At 33.1% G+C, this 23,005-nt stretch overlaps 1 protein-coding gene across 1 annotated transcript in view; it reads left to right on the top strand.

Annotated features, from left to right (window-relative positions):
- MEOX2 (mesenchyme homeobox 2) overlaps positions 1–23,005 on the top strand; it is a 65,839-nt gene that overhangs the window by 39,859 nt on the left and 2,975 nt on the right. The window contains exon 2 of the mRNA XM_010967148.3: positions 10,874–11,046. Coding sequence (XP_010965450.2) covers positions 10,874–11,046 — 173 coding nt within the window. The remainder of the gene's footprint in view (positions 1–10,873; positions 11,047–23,005) is intronic.

Below are 23,005 nucleotides of genomic sequence, written 5' to 3' on the forward strand. Positions count from 1 at the left end.
AGAAACATAACCTGATAGTATGTGATCTCTGACGAGCACTTTAGTCACTCTGAGTCTCATTTTTTCTCATCTGTAAATAAAGCAGGTGGAACTAGATGAGTATAAGAATCTGTTCAAGTTCTAAAATTCATGCGTATAAAAATCAAGATTTGTTAATTAAATAATATGTTTAATGAAATAATGAATTTATTAGAGCTCTTATGTGCTTTGATGTGTTGTAGAAACATAACATTGACAGAAACATTTAGCAATTTTAATCTGCAAACAATCTAGTTATTGGCCTGGAAGAGGTAAGACTTGGCGCTGGTATAAAGATGATATTGTTTACACATAAGACATTTATGCTAACTTATGAATTAAGTTGGTCATCCTAGAGAGTGTTGTGCAACTTGGAGTTAGTTATTAACGTTTTGTCTCAAATATTATCTATACTCAGTAGACCTCAACTGGGAGTAATTTTGCCCCTTGAGGGCGTTGGCATTATCTGGAGACATTTTTGAGAGTCACAGCTTGGATAGGGTTGCCAGATTTAACCAGTATAAATCTACGATTCTCAGTTAAATTTGAACTTTTGATCAAAGATCAATATTTTTAACATAAATAGGTTCCATGCAATATTAGGGATATACTTATACAAAAATGCTATTCATTGTTTATTTGGATTTTAAATTGAACTGGTATTGCTGTATAGTATCTGACAACACTTAACTTGGGCAGAGGTTTGCTACAAGCAGCTGGTGAGTAGAAGCCAGGGATGCTGCTAAAACATCTTACAGTGCCCAGGATAGCCATCACCACCCATTTATCTTGAATAAGTTCATATTTCACTGCGTATAAATGTAATAAGAAATATTCAGTCCAAAACGTCTGTAGTGCTGACGGTGGGAATTATGAACTATGTACAATCCATTCCTTTGTTTGGTGTAACATTCACTCTCTCGGGCTGTAAATTTTCTAACAGTGACACTGATTTGGTACTTTTCTCTGTGAACATGTTTAGCTATATGATTATAGATTTAAAATGAAGGCAATATTGCCTGTCTCCATCTGCTATTAACTGCATGAAAGTTGTGTGCTTTGAAAAGTTAATATAAAGCAATGTTGAGTGATGCTTTCTCTTTTTTTAAGCTGAAAGTCATTTAAATTCTTATAATGGAAGAAAAGTCCCTTAGGGTTATCACTGGAGTCATAATCCATAACCAGAGCATGAAAACCAAAGATCAGAAGAGATTCAGAATTAGATGCTTAGCATTGGGAATATGAAGATGAATAAGTCAAATTTCTTAATATTAAATTACCTAGGGTCTAGAATCCAGAGAAGCAAAGCAGACATAAAGTTAGAGAACTCAGTAATTTATGAGTTACTGCTATAAAAATATATTAAAGTCACTTGCCAAAAAATATATGGTGACTTGCCAAAAAAGGTTGAGAACAATGACATAAATGTAAGCCCTCACACTCTTAGAAGACATAGACTTGTATTCCAGAATATAAAAGAAAACTTTATGGAAGCTCTGCTCTTATGTGTCCAAGGGATTTACCAAGCTGCTAGCAGAATTGGTACTGAGTTTTCTAGAGCCTCACTGCAAAAGTTGTATTGTGGTATCTAATGTCATAAGGAAGCTCAGTCCTTTTTGCCCTGTTGACAGCTGTAAATTAGAAAAGTCACAGTTTTTCTGGCCACTGCCAAGTTACTTAGGTCCCTAGTTTCTGAAAATAGTTTCTTTCCTTCTTCGTTCTCTCAAGGATACAGGAATACCGTGTAACTCCAAGCCATTTGCTAACATAAGAGATGAATCGGAGGTGAATGAGGGAGGTGAATAGGAGATTTGCATCCTCTTCATGTCTTGTCTATTGCTTCTGGGTGTATTAAAATGTAAATGTGAATAATGGTATTACCTTTCTTCACCCCAGTTACTGAGTAAATGAGAACAACAGTTGACATTAAACATTTATATTGTAGTAGAGGAAATAAAGGATCCAGATCATGGCAGAATGTGGTAAGCATTGTAAGAAAGGAACAAAGACCATTTGATGGGAGTCTCAGAGGAAGGATGCACTTTTTTAAACTAACATGATCGGGAAAAATATAATGCAGTGCTATGTCAGAAACTCTTCAATAGGGGTTCCTGGTCCCATTGGAAACGCACAAGGTGATCTTTGCTATCAAGCACAATCCAAAAAGGTGCATGTGCCTCGTTTGGCTGCACAGATGGCCATGATATTTTTGTAGTTTATACTTTCTCTCTTGGGTATAGCTAGAGGCACAAAGTCAATTCTTGGCTTCTGTAGGGAGTTTCTAAGCCTAGAACTGTGTAGCAAGATTGAAGAAGTTTATGTTTACCCCAAAGTCATGTGCTGCTTTTGTTTTTGTGTTAAATACTTTGAACTTGGTAGTGAGAAGAACTAAATCTCTCCTAAATTTGACTCAATTTGCATTATATTCGCATTTTGTGTGTCTCTGGCTTCTCTTTAAATTTTTAGCAACAATACTGCTTTTTGTTAAACATGTTTGGAATTGTATGACATTAATCATGATAGTTTCATCAAAATTTGTTAGTTCTTTGATATTTCATTTTTTATTTATGTTTCAAAGGAAGAATCACTAGGTTGGCATTTAACTATCAGAAAGAACTACATAGTCAATCAACAGTAAAAATGGCAAGGTAATGAATTTAAAACAAAATCAACTGTTGAAGTCTCATTATTTAAAAACAGAAAGATTCCATTAAGAAGCTATAAGTAAAACTGGCTTCATACATTGATAGGCAGAAAAATTGGTGAAATGAAATGAATTATTGCTTAGGTGCCTATTTATTTTACTCTAATTATTCTCATTACGTATTTTATTGAGGAAAATTGATGTACAATATTATAGTAGTTTCAGGCGTACAACATAGTGATTGGACATTTATATGTATTGTGAAATGATCACCACAGTAAGTCTAGTTACCATCTGTAACCATACAAAGTTAATACAACATTACTGACTATATTCCCCAGGCTGTACTTTATGTGCCCATGACTTATTTATTTTATAACCAGAAGTTTGCACTTCTTGATCCTCTTTATCCATTTCCCATACCCCTACTTCCCCTCCCTCTGGCAAACACCAATCTGTTCTCTGTATCTGTGAGCCTGGGTTTTGTTCAGTTTTGTTTGTTTCGGTTTTTTTTTTTTTTTAGATTCCATATATAAGTGAAGTCATGTGCTACTTGTCTTTCTCTGTCTGACTTACTTCACTTAGTACGATAATCTCTAGTCCATCCATGTTGCTGCAAATGGCATTATTTTATTCTTTTTTGTGGCTGAGTAGCATTCCATTGGGTATATACCACAATTTCTTTATCCATTCATCCATGCATGGACATTTAAGTTGTTTCCATATCTTGGCTATTGTAAATAATGCTGCAGTGAAGATATGCATATATCTTTCTGGATACATATTTTTATTTTCTTTGAAGTGGTGGAATTGTTGGATCATACAGTAGATCTATTTTTAAGTTTTTGAAGAACTTCTATACTGTTTTCTGTAGTGGCTGCACCAATTTACATTCCCACCAACAGTGTATGAAGGTTCCCTTTTCTTCACATTGTTGCCAACACTTGCTATGTGTTGTCTTTTTGATAGTGGCCATTCTGACTGATGTGAGATTATACCTTATTGAGGTTTTAATTTGCATTTCCCTAATGATTGATGATGTTGAGCATCTTTTCACATGCCTTGATTTTTTGTTATTGAGTTGTATGAGTTCTTTATATATTTTGAATATCAATCCCTTATTGGAAATAAGATTTTCAGTTATCTTCTCCCATTCAGTAGTTTGTCTTTTCATTTTTTTTATGGTTTCCTTTACTGTGTTGAAGCTTTTTAGTTTGATATAGTCCCATTTGTTTATTTTTGCTTTTGTTTCTCTTGCTATTGAAGTCATATTTTTAAAAATTGCTAAGACCAATGTGAAAGGACTTACTGCTTGTTTTCTTCTGGGAATTTTATAGTTTCAGGTTTTACATTCAATTCCTTAATCCAGTTTGAGTAAATTTTTGTAAATGGTGTAAAATAGTGATTCAGTTTCTTACTTTGGCATATGGCTGTCCAGGTTTCCCAGCACCATTTTTCGGAGAAACTGCCCTTTCCCTGATGTATATTCTTGCCTCCTTTGTTTGTAAATTATTTGACCAAATATGATGGGTTTATCTCTAGGCTCTCTGTTCTGTTCCAGTGATCTCTGTGTCTGTTTTTATGCCAATGCCACATTGTTTTAGCTAATATAACTTTATAGTATAACTGAAAATAAAGGAATATGACATTTCCAGCTTTGTTGTTCTTTTTCAATTTGCTTTTGGCTATTTGGGTATTTTGTTGTTCCATACAAATTTTAGAATTATTTGTTCTAATTATGTTAAAAAATGCCAGTGGAATTTTTATAGGAATTGTATTGACTGTAGATTGCTTAGGAGTATATGGACATTTTAATAATATTAAAATATGAGCATAACAATTACTAGTAAGAAGATGAATCATTAATCAAAACCCTTTCAACAAACAAAAGTCCAGGGACCAGATGCTTCACTGATAAATTCTGCTAAACATTCAAAAAATGTTTAATACCTATCCTCCTCAAAATCTTTCCAAAAAATGAGGAGGAGGGAATACTTCCAAACTTATTTCATTGGTAGGCTTTATTCTGATATGAAAAACAAACAAAGACAACACACAAACATGCAAAATTACAGGCCAATGTCCCTGGTGAACATAGATGCAAAAATTCTCAACAAAATATTAGCAAACCAAATTTAACAATACATGGAAGGATCACAATGTATTGATAATACATTAAAATTATCAAGGATGGTTTAACATTTGAAAATCAATCAACATGATATACCACATTGCAAAAATGAAAGATAAAAACTATACAATCATCTCAATAGATGCAGAAAAGACATCTATTCAAAATTCAATGTCCATTTATGTTAAAAAAGTTCTCAACAGAGTGGTATAAAGGAAATGTACCTTGATATAATAAAGGCTACACATGACACAGCTACAGCTAATATCATACTCAATGGTCAAAAGCTGAAAGGTTTTCCTCTAAGATCAGGAACAATTCAGGGACGACCGTTCTTGCTACTTTTCTTCAACATGTATTGGAAGTTCTAGCCACAGCAATCAGGCAAGAAAAGAAATAAAAATCATACAAATTGGAAAGTAAGAAGTAAACTGTTTCTGTTTGCAGATGACATGATATTATACAGAGAAAACCCTAAGGACTCCACCAAAAAACTGTTTGAGCTAAAGAATGGATTCAGTAAAGTTGCAGGATACAAAATTAACATACAAAGTTCTGTTGTATTTCTATGTACTAGTAGCAACTCTTAGAAAGAGAAATTGAGAAAACAGCCCCATTTACGCTGACATCAAAAAGAGTAAAATACCTAGGAGTAGCTTTATTCAAGGAAGTGAAAGACCTATACATTAAAAATTGTAAGACTCTGATGAGTGAAATTGAAGGAGATGCAAATAAATGGAAAGATACTCTATGCTCCTGGATTGGAAGAATTAATATTATTAAAAGGTCAATATCTGTTTTAAACTGGCTAAAATTCCTATAACTGCTGTCATCTCAAAATTATAGAAGAGGGAGGAAGCTAAGAAAAAGACTTTGTTATGATATTTGCCAATTTACCCTAGGAATGCAGTGCAATGTCAAGGCAAGATTATTACCTACTTTGAGAAAACATCTACATATAAGGTGTGGATGCCTTTAGGGACCCTTTATTTTAAAAATAAAAATATTTTATTTTTATGTAAATTCTGAGGTATTTGCTTTCAAATTATTTATATCTGTATTCATACTAAGTTATTAAATTAGTAATAATTTAAGAACAATCATGCTATTATGTCTCTCTCTCATTCTAAAATGCAACCTAAAAATGTATAGATTTTATAAAGTATATCAACGCATCATACTCTTTCCCTTTAATGTAACTCCTTCAAAAAGCATGATTGTGTAATATTACCAATTATAATATTTGCTTATGTAGGTAGCTATTGCTAAGTACTGACACAACCATGTATACTGAATTTCCATTATTCTCGTTTTAAGAATTAGTTGTATGAAAATCTGCCCAAGTGTTGAATCTATAAACTAAAATTTACTCTTAATATAAAAATTACATAAAATTTTTAACTAGACACAGTCTTTCAATATCTCCCACCGAGTAAGATCCTAAATGCCTGTAACAGAAATAAATAAGATGTCCTTTATAAATTTGTTCAAAACATATAATTGGCAACACAAATATGATAAAAATAAATATATCTTCAGTTTCACTAACTTGGGATTTATCTGACTTACTTCATCATGAAAGCACACTAGACAATGAATGATCAAGGAGGCAGTGAACAGGGAGGCTGGATGATGAAAGAGTACATCTACCAATTGATAGTCACTGGTTCAGCACATCGAATGACTTTCACATGCTGAATACAACTATTACTAAAACTAAACTACTCCAAAATGGAAAATTTTTTTGGTCTTTGAAATTTGGGTTTGCTTTACAAATAAAGAGAAAGTATTATAATGGCTATACATTTTTTTCATATCAAAGGTAAAATTATTAGTGCATATTTTCAATGCTAATTGCTTTTCTAGATTTAGCATAGTAGTGTTCAATCCTTTTTTAACCTTACACACTTCAGTGTATAGTAGACACGTTTATTACTAATAGTAGCTTACTATGACTGTGGTTATCAAATCGGGAGACTGGGTTAGTAGAGGATTTAAGAACCCTTGGGGAAGATTGTTTACTCTGAAAAAAAAAGTCTGGAAAGGTTGAAATGCTCATTCATTAAGAAGCTGGAGTAGCAAGTTGGATAAATTCTCCATAAGGAAGGCAATTTCCCATTTAAATGTGAAAATTACTAGCTTTAATAAGATTATTCTATAAAGTTCCCTGCCTCCATCCACAATCTCTATACCTATGTTAATATAATTATTAGCTTCTTACATCTACTATTTGTGCAGTTTTGTTAATAATAACAGAAGATCTATCATTTTGAATAGCTTACAAAATATACAAGAAATTGCAAAGGGCTAAAATAGACTGTGGCTTGGTATTCATTCTTTCTTCAGAATATGAAATAAGTATTCATTTTACTCTAAGCTAAAGAGACATTCCTTTACATTTTGATATTTTACAGACACAGGTAAATTATGTTCTTCATTTAAACAAGTTAATAATTTTACTCAGGGTAGCCAAAAATATACTCCATCATACTTTGTTATTTCTTTTTTGCTAAAAGGCATTCTGTGCCACTAGTGAACAGACCAAGCCCTTGCATTACTTTTCTTCAATAAAACATTATTATCTTTTGGCATCCTCTTGCACTAGGGGAAATAAAAAGTCACATGTGGAGAAGTTCTAAATGCTAGACAGAAATGATCCTTGGAGGGCAGTTTTTATCCTCCACGGAAGTATTGCAGACTTCTTCCATTAGCATAGTCCCAGGGAGCAAAAGGTGAGGGAACTGGGACTGCCTACTATACCTGAACACATAAGTCAACATTTCTCCAGGCAGTGAGGGAGCATGAGAGTGCACCCACATGTGCATTTAAGTATCTGAGACGAGAAACAACAATTGTAATATTTTACACTGCAGTGTACTGTACAGATGGTGACGTTTTGTTTGTGGTTGTATGGAAAAAAGGAGGGCAGACACCCCCCTCAACACCTACCATTTGGCATCGGATATGGGAGGCTGAAGAAAACGCAGGGAGTTTTGCCACAGTTGAAACAGCTGGGAAACAGATGGAAGCTAATGTGCAATTTGCCAAAAGCCCCGTCCAAGTCTCCCACCCATTCTCCACCAAAGAAAAGTTACTCAGGTGATAGTCATCGAGGCTTCAGAGTCAGCAATTGGTGGGCTTTGAAAAGTGTAGGGTAAAAAATAAAAAATTAAAAAAAATTAAAATCCAAGATTATAGGAAATACAAGTCCAGAAATGCAATCCCAGGGAGCATGGTTTTAATAGGGAAAAAAGTGGGAGTATCATGAGTGGAAACCACCAAAGAATCATAGATGCAAGGATAAAAGTGTCCACAAAATTAGTTGACATTGGTGCTACCTCAACTACATTGACATGCTCTTTCTTAGGCGATGAAATCAAGAAGCACATACCCGCTCTTGTCATGTTAATTACAATACAATTATCCCATTTGTGATTATTGTAAATGTAAGTGCACACAATTCACATCATTTTAGTCACTGGATTTCACTCTGTGAGCTACTTGAGTTTGGAATTCATGCACTTGGTAAGTTGGATTTTGTATTTCAGTGTTGAATTTTAGCCAAACTTTTGTTTAAATTCAGTCATTGGGTATACAAACCTCCTCTTTTATATTTCTAGTTTCAGTGGGTATGCATATGGACCCACTCCATGTGACCCTTCTTGTACACATTGGCCCAAGTACTGTGTTTATGTCTTTGTGTGTTTGTGTGTGTGTGTGTGGGGGGGGGTATGTTTGTGGCATTTTTGAAGAATTTTTGAATACTTCAAAAGTTAAAGGAAATCGGTTTCAAAAATAAATACAACTTAATAGGCTTTCCTCAATGTGAATTTGTTCATTCATGCTTATGTAAGGGAATGTGTTAACCATGAATCATTCAAATTGAATTGCTCATGAGAAAAAATGCTCTGGCTTTGCTGTCAGTTTCCAGAGTTGCATTATTGAAGGGAAAAAAGCATTGTCCCCACATAAAGAATAATCAACCACAGATTTCAGACTGAGCATGGCTCCAAATTGGCAAAAATACTCTTTATTCACGTGAGAACATGAATCCTTGTGAGAGGGACTTATCTGAATATTCTGGGCTATGACTGAATTTGCAATCTGTCAGAACAGCCAATGGAAAAGTTAAATAAAAAAAAAAAATCAATCATTGGAAAGTTTTGTTCACATGATACCAGAAGACCTAAATGCTCCAAAGATGTGGAGATTGACAAAACTATAACTAAAAAAGGTGGGTGATGGACTGTGAGTTCCACTTAGAGCCAGGTAAATTGCCATTGTGTAAACACAGCCTACCTGAGAGCTAGCATATCATCTAATACATTAACTCATCTGGTCCCAGCATCTGACTATAAAATACAGTCAGCCTGTGCCTGACATATCACAAATGGCTTTTTGCACCAGATAAAGTCCTGCCTTCCCTGACAGAGTGGGGAGCTGGTCAACAGCGGGGTAAGTGACAAGCCCAGAAACGTGGTCAGTGAAATCTGAAGAATTTCCAACAGTACCAATGCACTAGAAAAGTGAAACATACCCTGTGATCCCTCAGAGCAAAAGTAATGGCCACATGTACCAAAATTTTGATGCACACCTATTGCCGCTACTGCTACTAGACCTGGAAAACTTTAGATTTTGGTAAGAGTCAAATCAAACTTGTTTCCACTAGAGCAACTTGTCTAGTGGATTTCCACTATGCAGTCCCCTCTTGACTTCAGTTAGACTACCCCAAGCCAGAAAGAAAGGAAAAGAACACTAGAAAAATAACAAAAATTGTTTTATATAGCCTGTGTAAACATGATTGGATGAAGAAACAAATATTGCCTTAAAAGATCCTTCATAAAGGTGTACCATACTACATTTGTCAATTAAAAAATCAAAATGTCTCTCTTTTTAATCTTTGGTTGACTATCTATTTTCCTGTATCACTTCTCTCACTTGGCCTCGTGAAAGAGATCATTGTATCCCTGCCACATAGAGGCATCACTAACTTGTGTGTACATGGGCAAAAGTAATTAGAAAACTGAAATAATTTTCAAGAGAGAACAAACATGCCACTTTATCTTGATTATGCTGATGTTTCACTGAGGATAAATTTGACATGAATTATTAGAGCTGGTATGATTATCTATTACTTGGTGTATGTGGAATACTTTTCCATTATAGGCACACATTCTGCTCTTCAGTATATCTTCTCACCTACATCTTCTAACCTACATCTCAGGAATATTATGAGGATAAATAAAAACTATATGTTAACTATGTCTTGAACTCTTAGGAGGAAAGATGGCATTGTATTCTGTAAATTATTATTATTTCTACGTGGCACTATAAAAGATTTGATGCTTGGATAGATAGTGTTAGGTGTTTTACATCCTATATTTGTCTCATATGTAGTGAAAAAACACTTTAAAACTCTGGTCATGTTTTGAGTTAAATGAACAAAATTTTATTCATAGATTCCTCATTGAACTAACTATTATGTAAAATGAAAGAAGAGCATTGCTACTGCCTTCAAGGAGACTGCACTGAAATAAAAATTAAAGGGTCAATAAATACACACATACACTTATGTATGCTTAGTCTGAGCTTGGACTAATTTTTGTGGTCCAGCTACTAAATGTTTGAATTGCTCAGTCACAAACTGAATCACCATTATTTTTTAGGATCACTCTGGTCACCATACTTAGACCTCAAGTATATATGTTGAAAAACTTATCTGGAGAAATTTTATATCTAAATTATTTCAGATATAAAATTGTTTTCTAGAAAGACTCTGGTTTATTTCATTATGATAGTAGCATATTAACAGCAGTTCCATTTTTGTTCATATTTTGAAAGAAGAAAACTAAACACTTCCACAATTACTCCGTTAGTCATTTGGAGGCACACTGAAAAAAAAGAAATTCAGCTCACTCTGTTGAGGTGAGATTAGTGTTACTGGTCTATCACTATTTTTCCCATGTCTAACACAGTACTTGAAAAAAGTAGTTACTCAACAAATATTTCTGATATGAATGATGTGACTGAATGTGTTTCCATGAATGAACTAAGTTGAATTCTGTCTTATTTCTTTTCAGATTCCCAGGAAGGAAATTACAAGTCAGAAGTCAATAGCAAACCCAGGAAGGAAAGGACAGCTTTCACCAAAGAGCAGATCAGAGAACTTGAAGCAGAATTTGCCCATCATAATTATCTGACCAGACTGAGGCGATATGAGATAGCAGTGAATTTGGATCTGACTGAAAGACAGGTACCATGGGACATTTTCATTATATGATATTTTTAATTGCTTCAGGTCAACAGTCTTCTCTCTCCATTTTTGAAATATCTAGATCTGTGGTTCTTAAATACCATTTGGAAGACAGATTTTCTATCTCATGATGAGGTTTTTGCCCAGCAAAATAACAAAATTAAGGAAGAATAAGATAGCGATGTTTTAAAGAAAACTACATTTATTCCATTTAACGAATCATCCTTTATTCTGTGATTGTGCCTTTATTTTTTTTGTTTGTTTTAACATATTATTTCTTTTACATAATGATGGCATACAGAGAGAAATTTGGTTTGCCTATATTTTAAAATCTCCTTATTTAGCATAATAGAAACAACCCCATGCTAGTTTCCTCTATTACCCAGGATAGGGTTTATGTTGTAGGGACACATTAACCCCCAAACCCCAAAGACATAAAAGAAAAGTTCATTATTTGCTTACTCTCCATCCTAACTTTACAAGTCCAGCATTCCAAATAGTCACTTGGGACCCAGTCTGACTCCCTGGCATCTCAACATGTGGTGTCCTTGGTAACACAGGAGGTAAGAAAGAGTTGGAGGTTCATTCATTGACCTTTTAATGTTTTCACCTGGAAATGACCCATGTCACTTCCATTTACACTCTAATGTCTGGAAATAGTCAATGGTACCACTTAAATTCAAGGGATCTGGGAACTGATGAGAGCAAGGGCATATGGATCATTGGTAAATATTTCTACCCTATTACTTCAAATATTTTTGAAATTGTTTTAGTCTCAGAAATTCAAAATTCTGATACTCATTCATTTAGAGAACTCTTTGAAATTATTAAAGATCTATGGACACCAGTTAATAAAATCTAAATAATAGTTTTAATTAATTACTTTTTAGGTCCTTTCTTGGATTTTATTTGAATGGCAAATGATTTGCTCCAATAGTGTTCCCAGAGCACTCCTTGTATGGATCCTGATTTTCCCTAGGAGAATCTAGCCTACTGATGGTTAATAGTTGCTAATCTTTAGAAAAACATTCCTGAAAGGCAAATGCAAACATCTTTATGGACAGTGCAGTTATGATTGGCACTCTTAGGACTAGAGTCTCATTTCCTGTTTCACTGTGTGCACCTCCTCCAGGGATCCCATTGGAACCAAAGAAATATAAACAGGGTGTGGACAAATGAATACTATCTTAGGAGAGCAAGTTGTTTTATCCAATTTCTTCAATCATCTGCTTTCCTTCTGGTAATTTCTGTGTTTCAGCATTTGGTAGGATATTTCTGGGTAGTGAAAATATATGGAGGAACACTTTTATGTGGTTTTATTTATTGGCAGTTTATATTTTATTAAATATTATGACTAGTACCTAAGTTATGGAGCACAACATTTTCCTTCCCTTGAACTTCGCATACAAAGTTCCCTCCATAAGCGTACAACGTTTGGCATGCTGGAAAGCAGGATCCAAAATCTACATCATCAGACATCTGTTTTGTTTTTATTTTTTTTTAAACTAGGAACAGGAAAAAAAGAAGAGGGGAATTACACTTTAATATTTTTATATAGAGAGTGAATTCTAGGAAATAAAATCATGTTTTAAAGGAGACATAAAGGAAATCAGAAAGTAGAGTTTGCTTGTGATCTGCAGAAATAATAGGATGCATTACTGTGCTGTTAGTCAAGAGAAAAGTCACGATCCATGCTTTCCTTTCTGGGGATGTCTTATGATCACTTGTTATCTGATCACAAACGGAAGTTTCACTTTTGGCTAAGAATAATTTCTTTTTAGGGGCAATTTTGTAAATTTGGTTTGGGAATTTTCAGTCCAAAATTTTGGATATTTCTTCTTTTTTTCATTATATGAGAAAAATATCAATTTATATACACAATTTTAACCCTTTGTTTTTTTAAAATAGATCTCTTTTCAATTTTGTGTCAAAGTTAGCCTTTGCTGTGTAACAAGCCACTCAAAAATCTTAGTGGCTTCAAACAATAACCAGCATTTAATTTGCTCACATTTTTGTGGGTCAAAGATTTTGACTGGGTTCATTTGGACAGTTCTACTTCTGGCTTTACCTAGAACCCTTACGGAGCTGCAGTCAGCTGGTGGGTGACTAAGGGTTGGTTTAGGCAGCTCCATGTGGGACAGCTTCTCTCTGTTGCATGAGGATTCATCTTCTAATAGACTCACTGGGATTCTTCAAATGGTGCTAGGCACATTTCCAGCAGTATTTAGAGGAAAGAATGCCAATGTACAAAGGCTTTCAAAGCCTCCGCTTGCATCATATTTACTAATGGACCATTGTCTAAAGCAAATCATATGACCAACCTCAGTGGCCATGTAGGTGGGGATCACTTATGGGAGTCAGTAAGGGGAAAGAAGGCAAAATTTTTTGGCAATCATTAGTGAAACAATCAAACTATAGCCTCATGGGGGAAAAATAAAGGCAGCAAACAAACAAGCAAAAAACCCTGAGAGATAATTAGGTTTCCAAAGGATTGAAAATTTGGTATTGTGCAGAAAAAAATATTTTATCCTATAAATCTCTATCAGTGGTTTTGGAAGTTAATATAAAAAGGAAATGCCTTCATGTGGAGTCTGAATTCCCAATAAAAACTATGACTAGTATTTGTTAGTCAGAAAAAAATTGAATTATTATGAGAAATACGGGACAAAAATCCTAGATTTGCCAGTTTGTAATTGTGTATTCTTAAGCAAGTAACAATGTGCCCAAGGCATAGAATGGAAACTAAAACTACCTTCTTTTTCTTCTACTCAGATTTATATATTATAATGGATGTGAAAGAAATTTTAGCATAAACCATAAAACACCTAACACCCAGAGAGGGGAAAAAGTCTTCGCCATGCAGGACATAGTAAATTAGTTCTTTTGTAACACAAATATTTGTTGAGCTAGATGCTAGAAATAAAATCTTGTTAAAGTAAGCTGGGCAAGTCTCATTAGAGCTTATGGAAGAGGCAAAAACTGAACAAATAATAACGATTGTGATGAGTGCTAAATATCACAAGAGAGGAATGTCAGAGTCGTATGAGAGAATGTTCCTGGTTATACCGATTCATTTTTTCCCCTATGCTTCTGTGTACATTTAGTATCTTAAATTAAGAATCTGAAGACGTCATTTATGTTTTCTGGGCTGAATTTTACTCTGCTAAATTTGTCAGAAAAATATTGTATGCTGTCAGGCATCAATTTTGCTATTCTAAAAATTCTGAAAGCATATTCCACCAAGATGCAAGTGCTCTCGTCCCAGTGAGATATTTTCATTTCATTTTTTCATGGTTGGACTTTTAAAATTATAAACATAGAGCTATAAACTGAACCATTTTCATTCATCTTCTTTTAATTGGAATATAGTTATTCATTTACTCTGATTTTGTGTTAATGCCGTAAATATGTATTTATTTAATCTGTGTTTTGACATCTAAATTCTTAAATAATAAATTCTTTAATAATAAATTCTTTTTATAGGTGTTCCATATGTAAAATATTCTAATTATGGATGTGCACTTTTTTCAGTTCCATTCTGCTGCAAGATTTATTTTTTCTATATTTTAAAATTACATGAGATTTATTAAAGTAATTTAAATGTATACACCAAAGAACATTATATCTAACTTCATACTGTGCAGTGTTTTCCTTAACTTTGTAGAATGTTTAATGTCCTAAAATATTTTTTCTCGATTTTTTAAAAGCCTTTCAAGATTCAAATACAGAGAAAGAACTTGTATGTTCTATATAATGTAAAGGGAAAAAGCAACAAATAGTGAACCATTTCAATCAATAGTAGAATTGTTTTACAGAAATAACTTTCTCCTTAATGAAACCTCACTTTATAGCCAGAAACCATTTCTAGATGTACTTTTATTCAGAAATTGCACATAATTGCCTATAAAATATGTATATGTGTAACTATTTACAGATAGTTTATTTATAGATACCTCTACCATGTTTCTATCACCAGTCACCATACCTGCCACACATTTTATGATGGGCCACATATATGTGGTCCTATGATTATAAATATTTGCAATAATGATTAGGTTTCCTTTTGGAAAAAAGTAAGATATGCTAAATCCTTAAATATCACTCAGGGCTCAAATTTTCAAATTTGAGTAACAGTTCTGAAATCTCACGAAGAAGTTGGACTCTTGTGTTTGTGTCTTCCATAATACAATGCCTGTACAGGTCAGGGAGGTCTAACAGCCCTTTGTACTCCATCTGGCCAAAAAGGAAGGAGATGGGGAAGGAGAAGGGCAGGAGAAAAGAGGTTTATCTTGAACAGTAATTCCATGTTAGCATTTAGATAATAAAGAAAATTATTTATGTTACATAAAAATGGAGACACTGAAATAAAGTTGAGTTTTAATATATTTCTATATAAATATATATATAAAATGCTAAATATATAAATATTATATAATGCCATTTTGCAGAACTTTTACCACTCTAGTAGTCTTCCAGCTTCTAACTTATAGTTTCCAGTGAACAACATATTCTCATACACCCATCTCAATCAGCAGCTAACAGTCCTCCGCTGGCAGAGCCACTTGGAATATTTCGAAGAGCCAGTCAGTCTGAAGACTCTCCTGTCCCAAGGTAGTTTTAAGTCTGACAATCTTATTCTGGCTTTTCATCCATCCAGATACACTTGGAGAAAGCTCACGCCAAATGTTTAATATCTCACAGTGGGAAGAAGAGAGAAGGCAGCTGCATAAAATGATAGGAGTGACAGAACGGAGATTTTTGTAGAGTTAAGGCTGCCAAATGTAGGAAGAATGGGAGATCCTTCCATTTCACAAAATTGTTTCACAGAGCTAATCAAAGGTGCAGTGTTGCGAATTTGTAAACTAAGACTGCCGGCATAAACAGATCGAATTTGTAGTATCTCTGCCAAGATAAATGGAAAATCCCACCTAGTTGGATCATATTCCATTAGAGGAAATGAGAGAGATTATGTTTTGTTTGTTACTCGTAAATCATTAAATGGCTCAACACCAAGTGTTTTCCAAATGGGCATCCATTTTTTTGATGACTATGAAGAATTTTGCCTGTGCCAATTAATCAGGGGTTTTGTCTTTTGCTCAGCATTTTACACAACCCCTCCGCTCTGCAGGGTTATTTCTATACATTTTTATGAATACTTTTAGTTATTTAGCTAATAAGTTATGTCTCCATGATCAGACATTTTGTCTACTCAGAGTAATCCAAGACTACCTGTGTAGTAATTTTAGACTGTTTCCTCATTTCTTTAGAGTAGTATTTAGCAGTCATCTAGAATAACAGTAAGGTGTTTCTTTTGCCTACATCTGGTATATCTGCTATGTTGAGAGATTAAACATGACTTGACTCTGACTGAAAAAATGATAGGAGTTGATGGTGGAATATAGGATGAAATATCAGTCTGAGATAAAAAGAGATTATTTCCTGAGTAATGCAGTTTTGTTTTTTAAATAAATGCATATTAATAATGTGTGGTGAGCTCTAACAGCTATATTCAGGACTGCCGTAGGTTCCACAAAACGAAGTCTACGATTAAAAAAAGTAATTTAAGAAGATCAATTATAAAGCAAAATCTAAAAAGAGAATATTAACAATTCAACCCTCTCCTAAATTAATTTTCAGAGACATTAGCTATATAAAGTAGAGTGCTGAGAGATAAATAATTGAACTCTAATCATTTACAAATGTAAATATCCAAGTTTGAAATAATATAGAAAAACATTGGCCTTGAAAATATATAATCTATTTTAATGCTGTTAGGCAGATGAATAGATAGATATAGAGATACACAGATATATCTCTATCTATATGCATATACACACATACATCCATATATGTCTGTGTATGTGTAGGTGTGGATATATATATATATATATATATATATACACATATATGCCTTAATTTTAGAAACTATTGAAATTTGCTCTTTAGATTTTTGCTATAAGGATTCATCAAGCTGATATAATGAAAAAAATAGAGATAATCTTTCCATTAATCTCAGAATTTGCCACATTTCATTATATAATTTCATCAATAAGGGAACAAATATATTAATTTATATTTAATCAACAATAACATTCTGAAACATATCATGCATTATATCACAAGATCATCATTTAAAGTGTAATATTAAAGAAAAAATCTTACAATAATCTTGCCTCTAAGGAGACAGTCCCGACATCTAATAAGAATGTAGTGAAGGCTCACAGATATTCTGATATTGAACTTAAAGCTGTCTAGAAATAATCAGAATATTAATTTAATTCGATTGAACCATAGGAAGTTGCCAGTATTCTACTGTTCCTTTAAGAATAATGAATTTCTATATTTCAACCAAACATTTCTATTTGATGGGTTCTACTTTATTAGACAGTGGCTAGAGTAGAGGCTGTTCCTCAACATGATATATGCTGATTTTGATGTGTTGCTGACTATTGTTAAACATTATCCCAGAGTTTAGGTAAGATGTTGAGAACAAAGGCCATCATTCTAGCTGGTTTTAGTAATTTTAACAAGTAAGTACCAATAGGGAATCAGAATACACAAATTCCATGTATTCAAGAATTACTATTCAGGAATTTTTTTAACACAATAATGGAGAAAAATACCTAATTTAGTTTTGGTATTTCCACTCAGATTTGCTGAAGTCATTTATTCATGATGTACCTGAGTAAACAATACCTTACTTAAAATAACTAAAACGCATATCTATTTTTTTTAATCTTGCGTAAAAAATAGGATTAGGTGTAATGAATTTTCTCTGTAAATTAATATTGGTAAAATAGGCCATTTGAATTGAATTTCATCAGGCATGACAGGAAGAGGTATTAATTGTTAGCATTTACTATGACATTTCTAAAGGTCCATTTAAAAGGAATCAATTCTTTAAGAATTTTGCTCATCATGTGAGTGGTTACTTTGGTTGCATTTTTGGAAAGGAGAATATGATACATGTGATTGTCTTGTAATAGAACCCATAGCATTATAATTTATTATGGATAATTGTAGTTGCCTCAAGAAGAGGTTATTTCTTATTTAATATAATATTTGCCCGTAGCTAATGTGTATTCAGTTTGTTCAAAGACATGTGGAATAGCAAATGTTTTATGACTACATTTGTGAGCCTGGTTTTCAAGCATTCTAAATAGAAAAAAAGAGGCTGCAAAACTAAAAATTGTAGAGGCAGGGAAATGATTTCTTGGTTATAAACACTGTGTTAAAATAGAGGAGAAAGGAGAGAGGCAGTCCTCTAAGCAGGAATTCAGTCTTTAGTCATAGACTATGTCCTAACCCCCTTCACCTTCCAACACATGCACACACCACACACACACACATACACAAACCACACCACACACCCACCTCTTAAGCCCATATTGCACTGGTGTAGAAAGAGCAGAGTCAACTGGTAGCTCTCATGAGCTTTTTGGAAATAGCTAAAGGATTCTTTCTCTTAATCAGATATAAATCTACTCAAGCAGGAAGAGTAGGGAGCTTTCTTTCCCCATTTTTCATCCTTTCCTTATGGAGCATTCTTGGTTCTATTTCTTCAGTTTAACTATTGACTTTGCCACTGAATTACTTGGGTAAGTCTTACTACAGTCTGTTTACATTAGGTTTACTAGATCAGCTGCCGTGACCAAATTTAATCACAAGGAATGTGATTAAATTTCAAAATTGTATTTATACAATTGATCTTTACATGTTTTCACATGTTAGAGATGTGGATAAATATTTGTTAGACAGAGTCTACAGGATTTCAAGTGCCCAGATACAAATAGAAACAGTTGAAATATTAAATCTACAAACTCCAGATGTTTAAAGACATCTGGATATGTCCCTGAAATATTCAGTTTCCATCCAGATGTTGTATGTTATGATTGTTTCTTCAAAAGACAGACATTTATGGTATTCTATAAATATAGGTTATAGCATTGTGTAAAGTCTACTTTCTATCAACCAATTTGCCTCTGGCTATCTTAGGAAATTGTTATGATAATAAAAATACATATTTCATTTGTGTTCTCCTGTGATATATTGTGATCCCTAAAAAGACAGGTACTGTGAACTTACACATAGGAGGTTGTATGTGAACAAATAAATAAATCAAAGAGATAAAATGGATATTTAGCAAATGGCAACAATGACTTTCATTTACAGTATTTTTATTAAAGAGAAAAATATGATTTCTAGATTCTGACATACATCATTTAAACAAATTAACTACAGTAAAATTCTCTTGGCTTCTTTCTTCAGTAAAAAGTCAAGATGTGAATAAACATTTTTCTGTTTATTTAAAAGGTAGTTTGATCATCCAGGCAATGTAAATACTGAATACTTTGTCAACTAAGGGGTAAAAAGTGAGACTTCATAATAAGCAGATGGTCTGAAAAGTAAGGTCGGTAACTAAGCACTTTATATTTACTACTAATACTACTAATACTGCAGGCTGTTATTCACTTTTGTTATTTTTATTATGAAGATTTTGTTGAAATATATTATCTTCATGCAGAGATATTAAGAGCCTATAAGTTTTGGTTCATATTGTTTTGATTTCATGAACAATAGTATTTTTTCATTACTCAGATTCTTGTGGGAGAATTTATTTTTATCTGAGTTGTTAATCATACTGTATAACAAAACACACTTTGTGTGGAATCTTGTCTTAGTTTCAAGCTTAAAAAAAGGAAACGTTAAAAAAAAGTCTCATTAACCAGCATTTTCCAGTGAAACTGCAGATAGGAGATAAAATTGACTTTAAGCCCAAATAAAATAATGTAAGTTCACAAAATTTATATATCATGCCTCACGATGGACAGATTTGTTGTAATTGTGTGCAAAATAGTTGACGGTCCAATTTCCTAGCACCTACGGTACTACCCTAAGTTACTGGGACAAAAAATTCAGAGGTACACAGGATGCCAATAAAAACAACAATGCCAGAAGAAAGAAATTATTTTCTATAATTTTGTGGCAGCAAAGCAGTGTGGGATATTGAGTGTAGGGGTAGAGTTCATGCTATCTCATGGACCACTGGGGAAATCTCTTATTAAGGAGATTAGCAATGACACCAGCTAGAACAACAGTTTAGGGATATTCTGTAATATATGAAACTAATCTTTACGCATTTCAGTACATGCCAGAGGCCTCATGTATAGTCAGTAAACTGCCCTTGAGGGCAGAAATTATTTCTTATTTATTTGTACACGTTCCTCAATCTAGCCCCTCTTACCTGTTGCTGGATATTCAGTAATATTAAGTGTATGAATGAATGAATAAACAGAGATTCCAAACCACCAAGGAAATGTGAGGTTAGTTTTACTTCACTTAGTCTATAAATGCAGGTTATTATATGATACTTTCTTGTAAATTTTAATCAAAATAATTGGTTTTTTTTAAATCATTAAACATTTGAATGATTATCCTTTAGCTATCTTACAAACAAAAGTTATGTTTTTTCAAGCCAGCCAATGAAGCTGGATTATTAAGTGAGAATAAATTAAACTATAAAGTTTCTTTATAAACTGCAATGTTATTATTCCAATGGCAATATCAGTTTATAATCTGGAATTACTTTGGTAGATTTGTTTTTAATACTGTGATGGTAGAAGGAAAACATACCCTTTTCCCCAGAACCTTCTTTCCTTATTTCAGTTCACCCCAGTATTTTATAGTATGTTTGAAAATAAATCGGGGCACACTGACTTTTAAAGCTCTGGACTCTTTATTCCCATTTTTATAAGATGTACTCATCATGCATCTGTTACTCTTTTTCGTTCCATTACTAATTTCTTGGAGTTCTTGTATCAAACACATAGCTTGGTCCTTAAGGAAAATACTTAAAGACATTAGGATTATTTGATTTTTATATAATCATCAACTGTTCCCACGTGTATATGCATATCTCTACATGGCCATATACACGTATGGATATATAGCTACTATTGAAGTCTATGAAGTCTTTCATCAGTCTGCATAGAAAAATGAAATGGCCAGATTTCCCATGGTAGACATAGGAAACAACACAAAACAGCCGATACTGTTTCTAAAATCAATACCATATTCTTAACATTTTTCTCATTTAGAATTGCACATAACAGATTTTATCCTGGTATTATAGAATTACTGCACCCCCTTCTCCCGGAAAAGGAAATAAGTGTAGATTTTAAGAAACCTATTCCTCCCATTTTTCTGCCAAAATGACTTTGGCTGGATATTTCACTTCTTGGTGACAATGATGATGATGTGTTTCTTCCATCTGGAATTGTCCATGGAGAAAATGTCCCTATAGAGAATCTTGAAAGGCTCATTATTCCAACATTACAAATACGAAAATTGAGGCAGAGAGAAGTATAATTTTCTCAAATTCACACAGAAATTTAGAAGTGAAGCCAGAAGTAGGAACCCAACTCATGTGGAAAAGATCTAATGAAACATGAAATGTCAAGCTTGCAAAGGTAATTAAACTGAGTAGTATAATCACCGAAATTATGGTACAGGAAAATAGTGTCATATTTACACACCTCATTATACTGAGGAGGAGAATTACCTGAATGATAGTATTCATATGGATGGATTTCACATACTTTGTATGCTTTACTTTTCTAACCTGAAGGCTTAAAAAATAGGAGTTTGAAATATACCAGGAACAACAACAATAAAAAAACAAAAAACTCTATCTGGAGCCAAACCAACCTCCAAGTTTAAATTTTTGGCACCACGTTTTCCCATCTGTGTACTCTTAGGCAAGTCACTTAACCTTTGAGGCTCAATTTCCTTATCTATAAAACAGAAATAATGTTTGAAAAATGGAAAAAATATGTGGAAAAAATGAAATAGAAATAATGCATACATAGCACTTAACAGTATCCCTGCTTAGTCCTAGGTTGGTATGTGATAAAAAGTAACAATTTATCATTTGGTTAATAAGTAATAATAATGCATGAACACACATCAGCTAGTTGTTAATCTTTTTACCACACATTCTGGGTTTTTAAGCAATTTTTCCTACATTTTCTTATTTTTTATTGTTAAGTGGATTAATATATGTACGGGTAACGTATGATACAAAATTTTAATTATGGCCTGATAGATTAATGAAAATCCAGAGTTGAGAAGTGACTTGCCTTAAATAGTGTTTTGGTGCCAGCATCTGAGAAAACTGTACTAATTTTGATGGAGTATTGTGATTTGAAGACTACTAAAATAATTATATCTTTAGAAATGCAATGTATTTCTCTTCACTTTCTCTTTAGCACTGTACATTTATTTATAGAAATTGATATTGTGTCTGAACTACAAATGAAGCATATTCAAAATATTCCTGAAGCAGAATGAAACAGAACTACCTCTGCTAGATATAAAGACTTACTATGAAATTACAGTAAGACTGTAGTTTTGTCACAAGATATAACAATTGAGTATATCAATAAAGGTATGCATATATGGAAACTTGATGTATGACAGAGTTGAAACAATGATTTCTGGAAAAAGGATGGACTATATGATAAATGGTCTTGAAACAACTTGTTATACATCTGGAATAAAGTAAATTTAGAAATTTTCTTTGCACTATATACTTAAATCAATACTTTATGGATTAAGCATTTCAACTTGAAATGCCAACAGTAATACTTTTAGAAAGAGAGATAGAAGAATATCTTCATGGTCTCAGAAGACAGAAGGTTTTTGAATAAAAGAGATAGCTGTAACAGAAACAGATGATAAATTTGAATATAATAAATTTTAGAATTTCTGATCACCAAAAGATACTCTAAAGAAAGAAAAAAGACACTATAAATTTAGAATGTAATACATCTGTGTAACCACAAAGCATTAAATTAGCATTCAGAACATATTTTTAAAGTCCATAAGGAATAAAACTAGAAAGAAAAAATTCAATGCAACCCAAACTTTAGAGGCATTTCCCAAAAGAAGAAATGGGCCA

The sequence above is a fragment of the Camelus bactrianus genome, chromosome 7 (genome assembly GCF_048773025.1).
Source record: "Camelus bactrianus isolate YW-2024 breed Bactrian camel chromosome 7, ASM4877302v1, whole genome shotgun sequence".
In the NCBI taxonomy this organism is placed as follows: Eukaryota; Metazoa; Chordata; class Mammalia; order Artiodactyla; family Camelidae; genus Camelus; species Camelus bactrianus.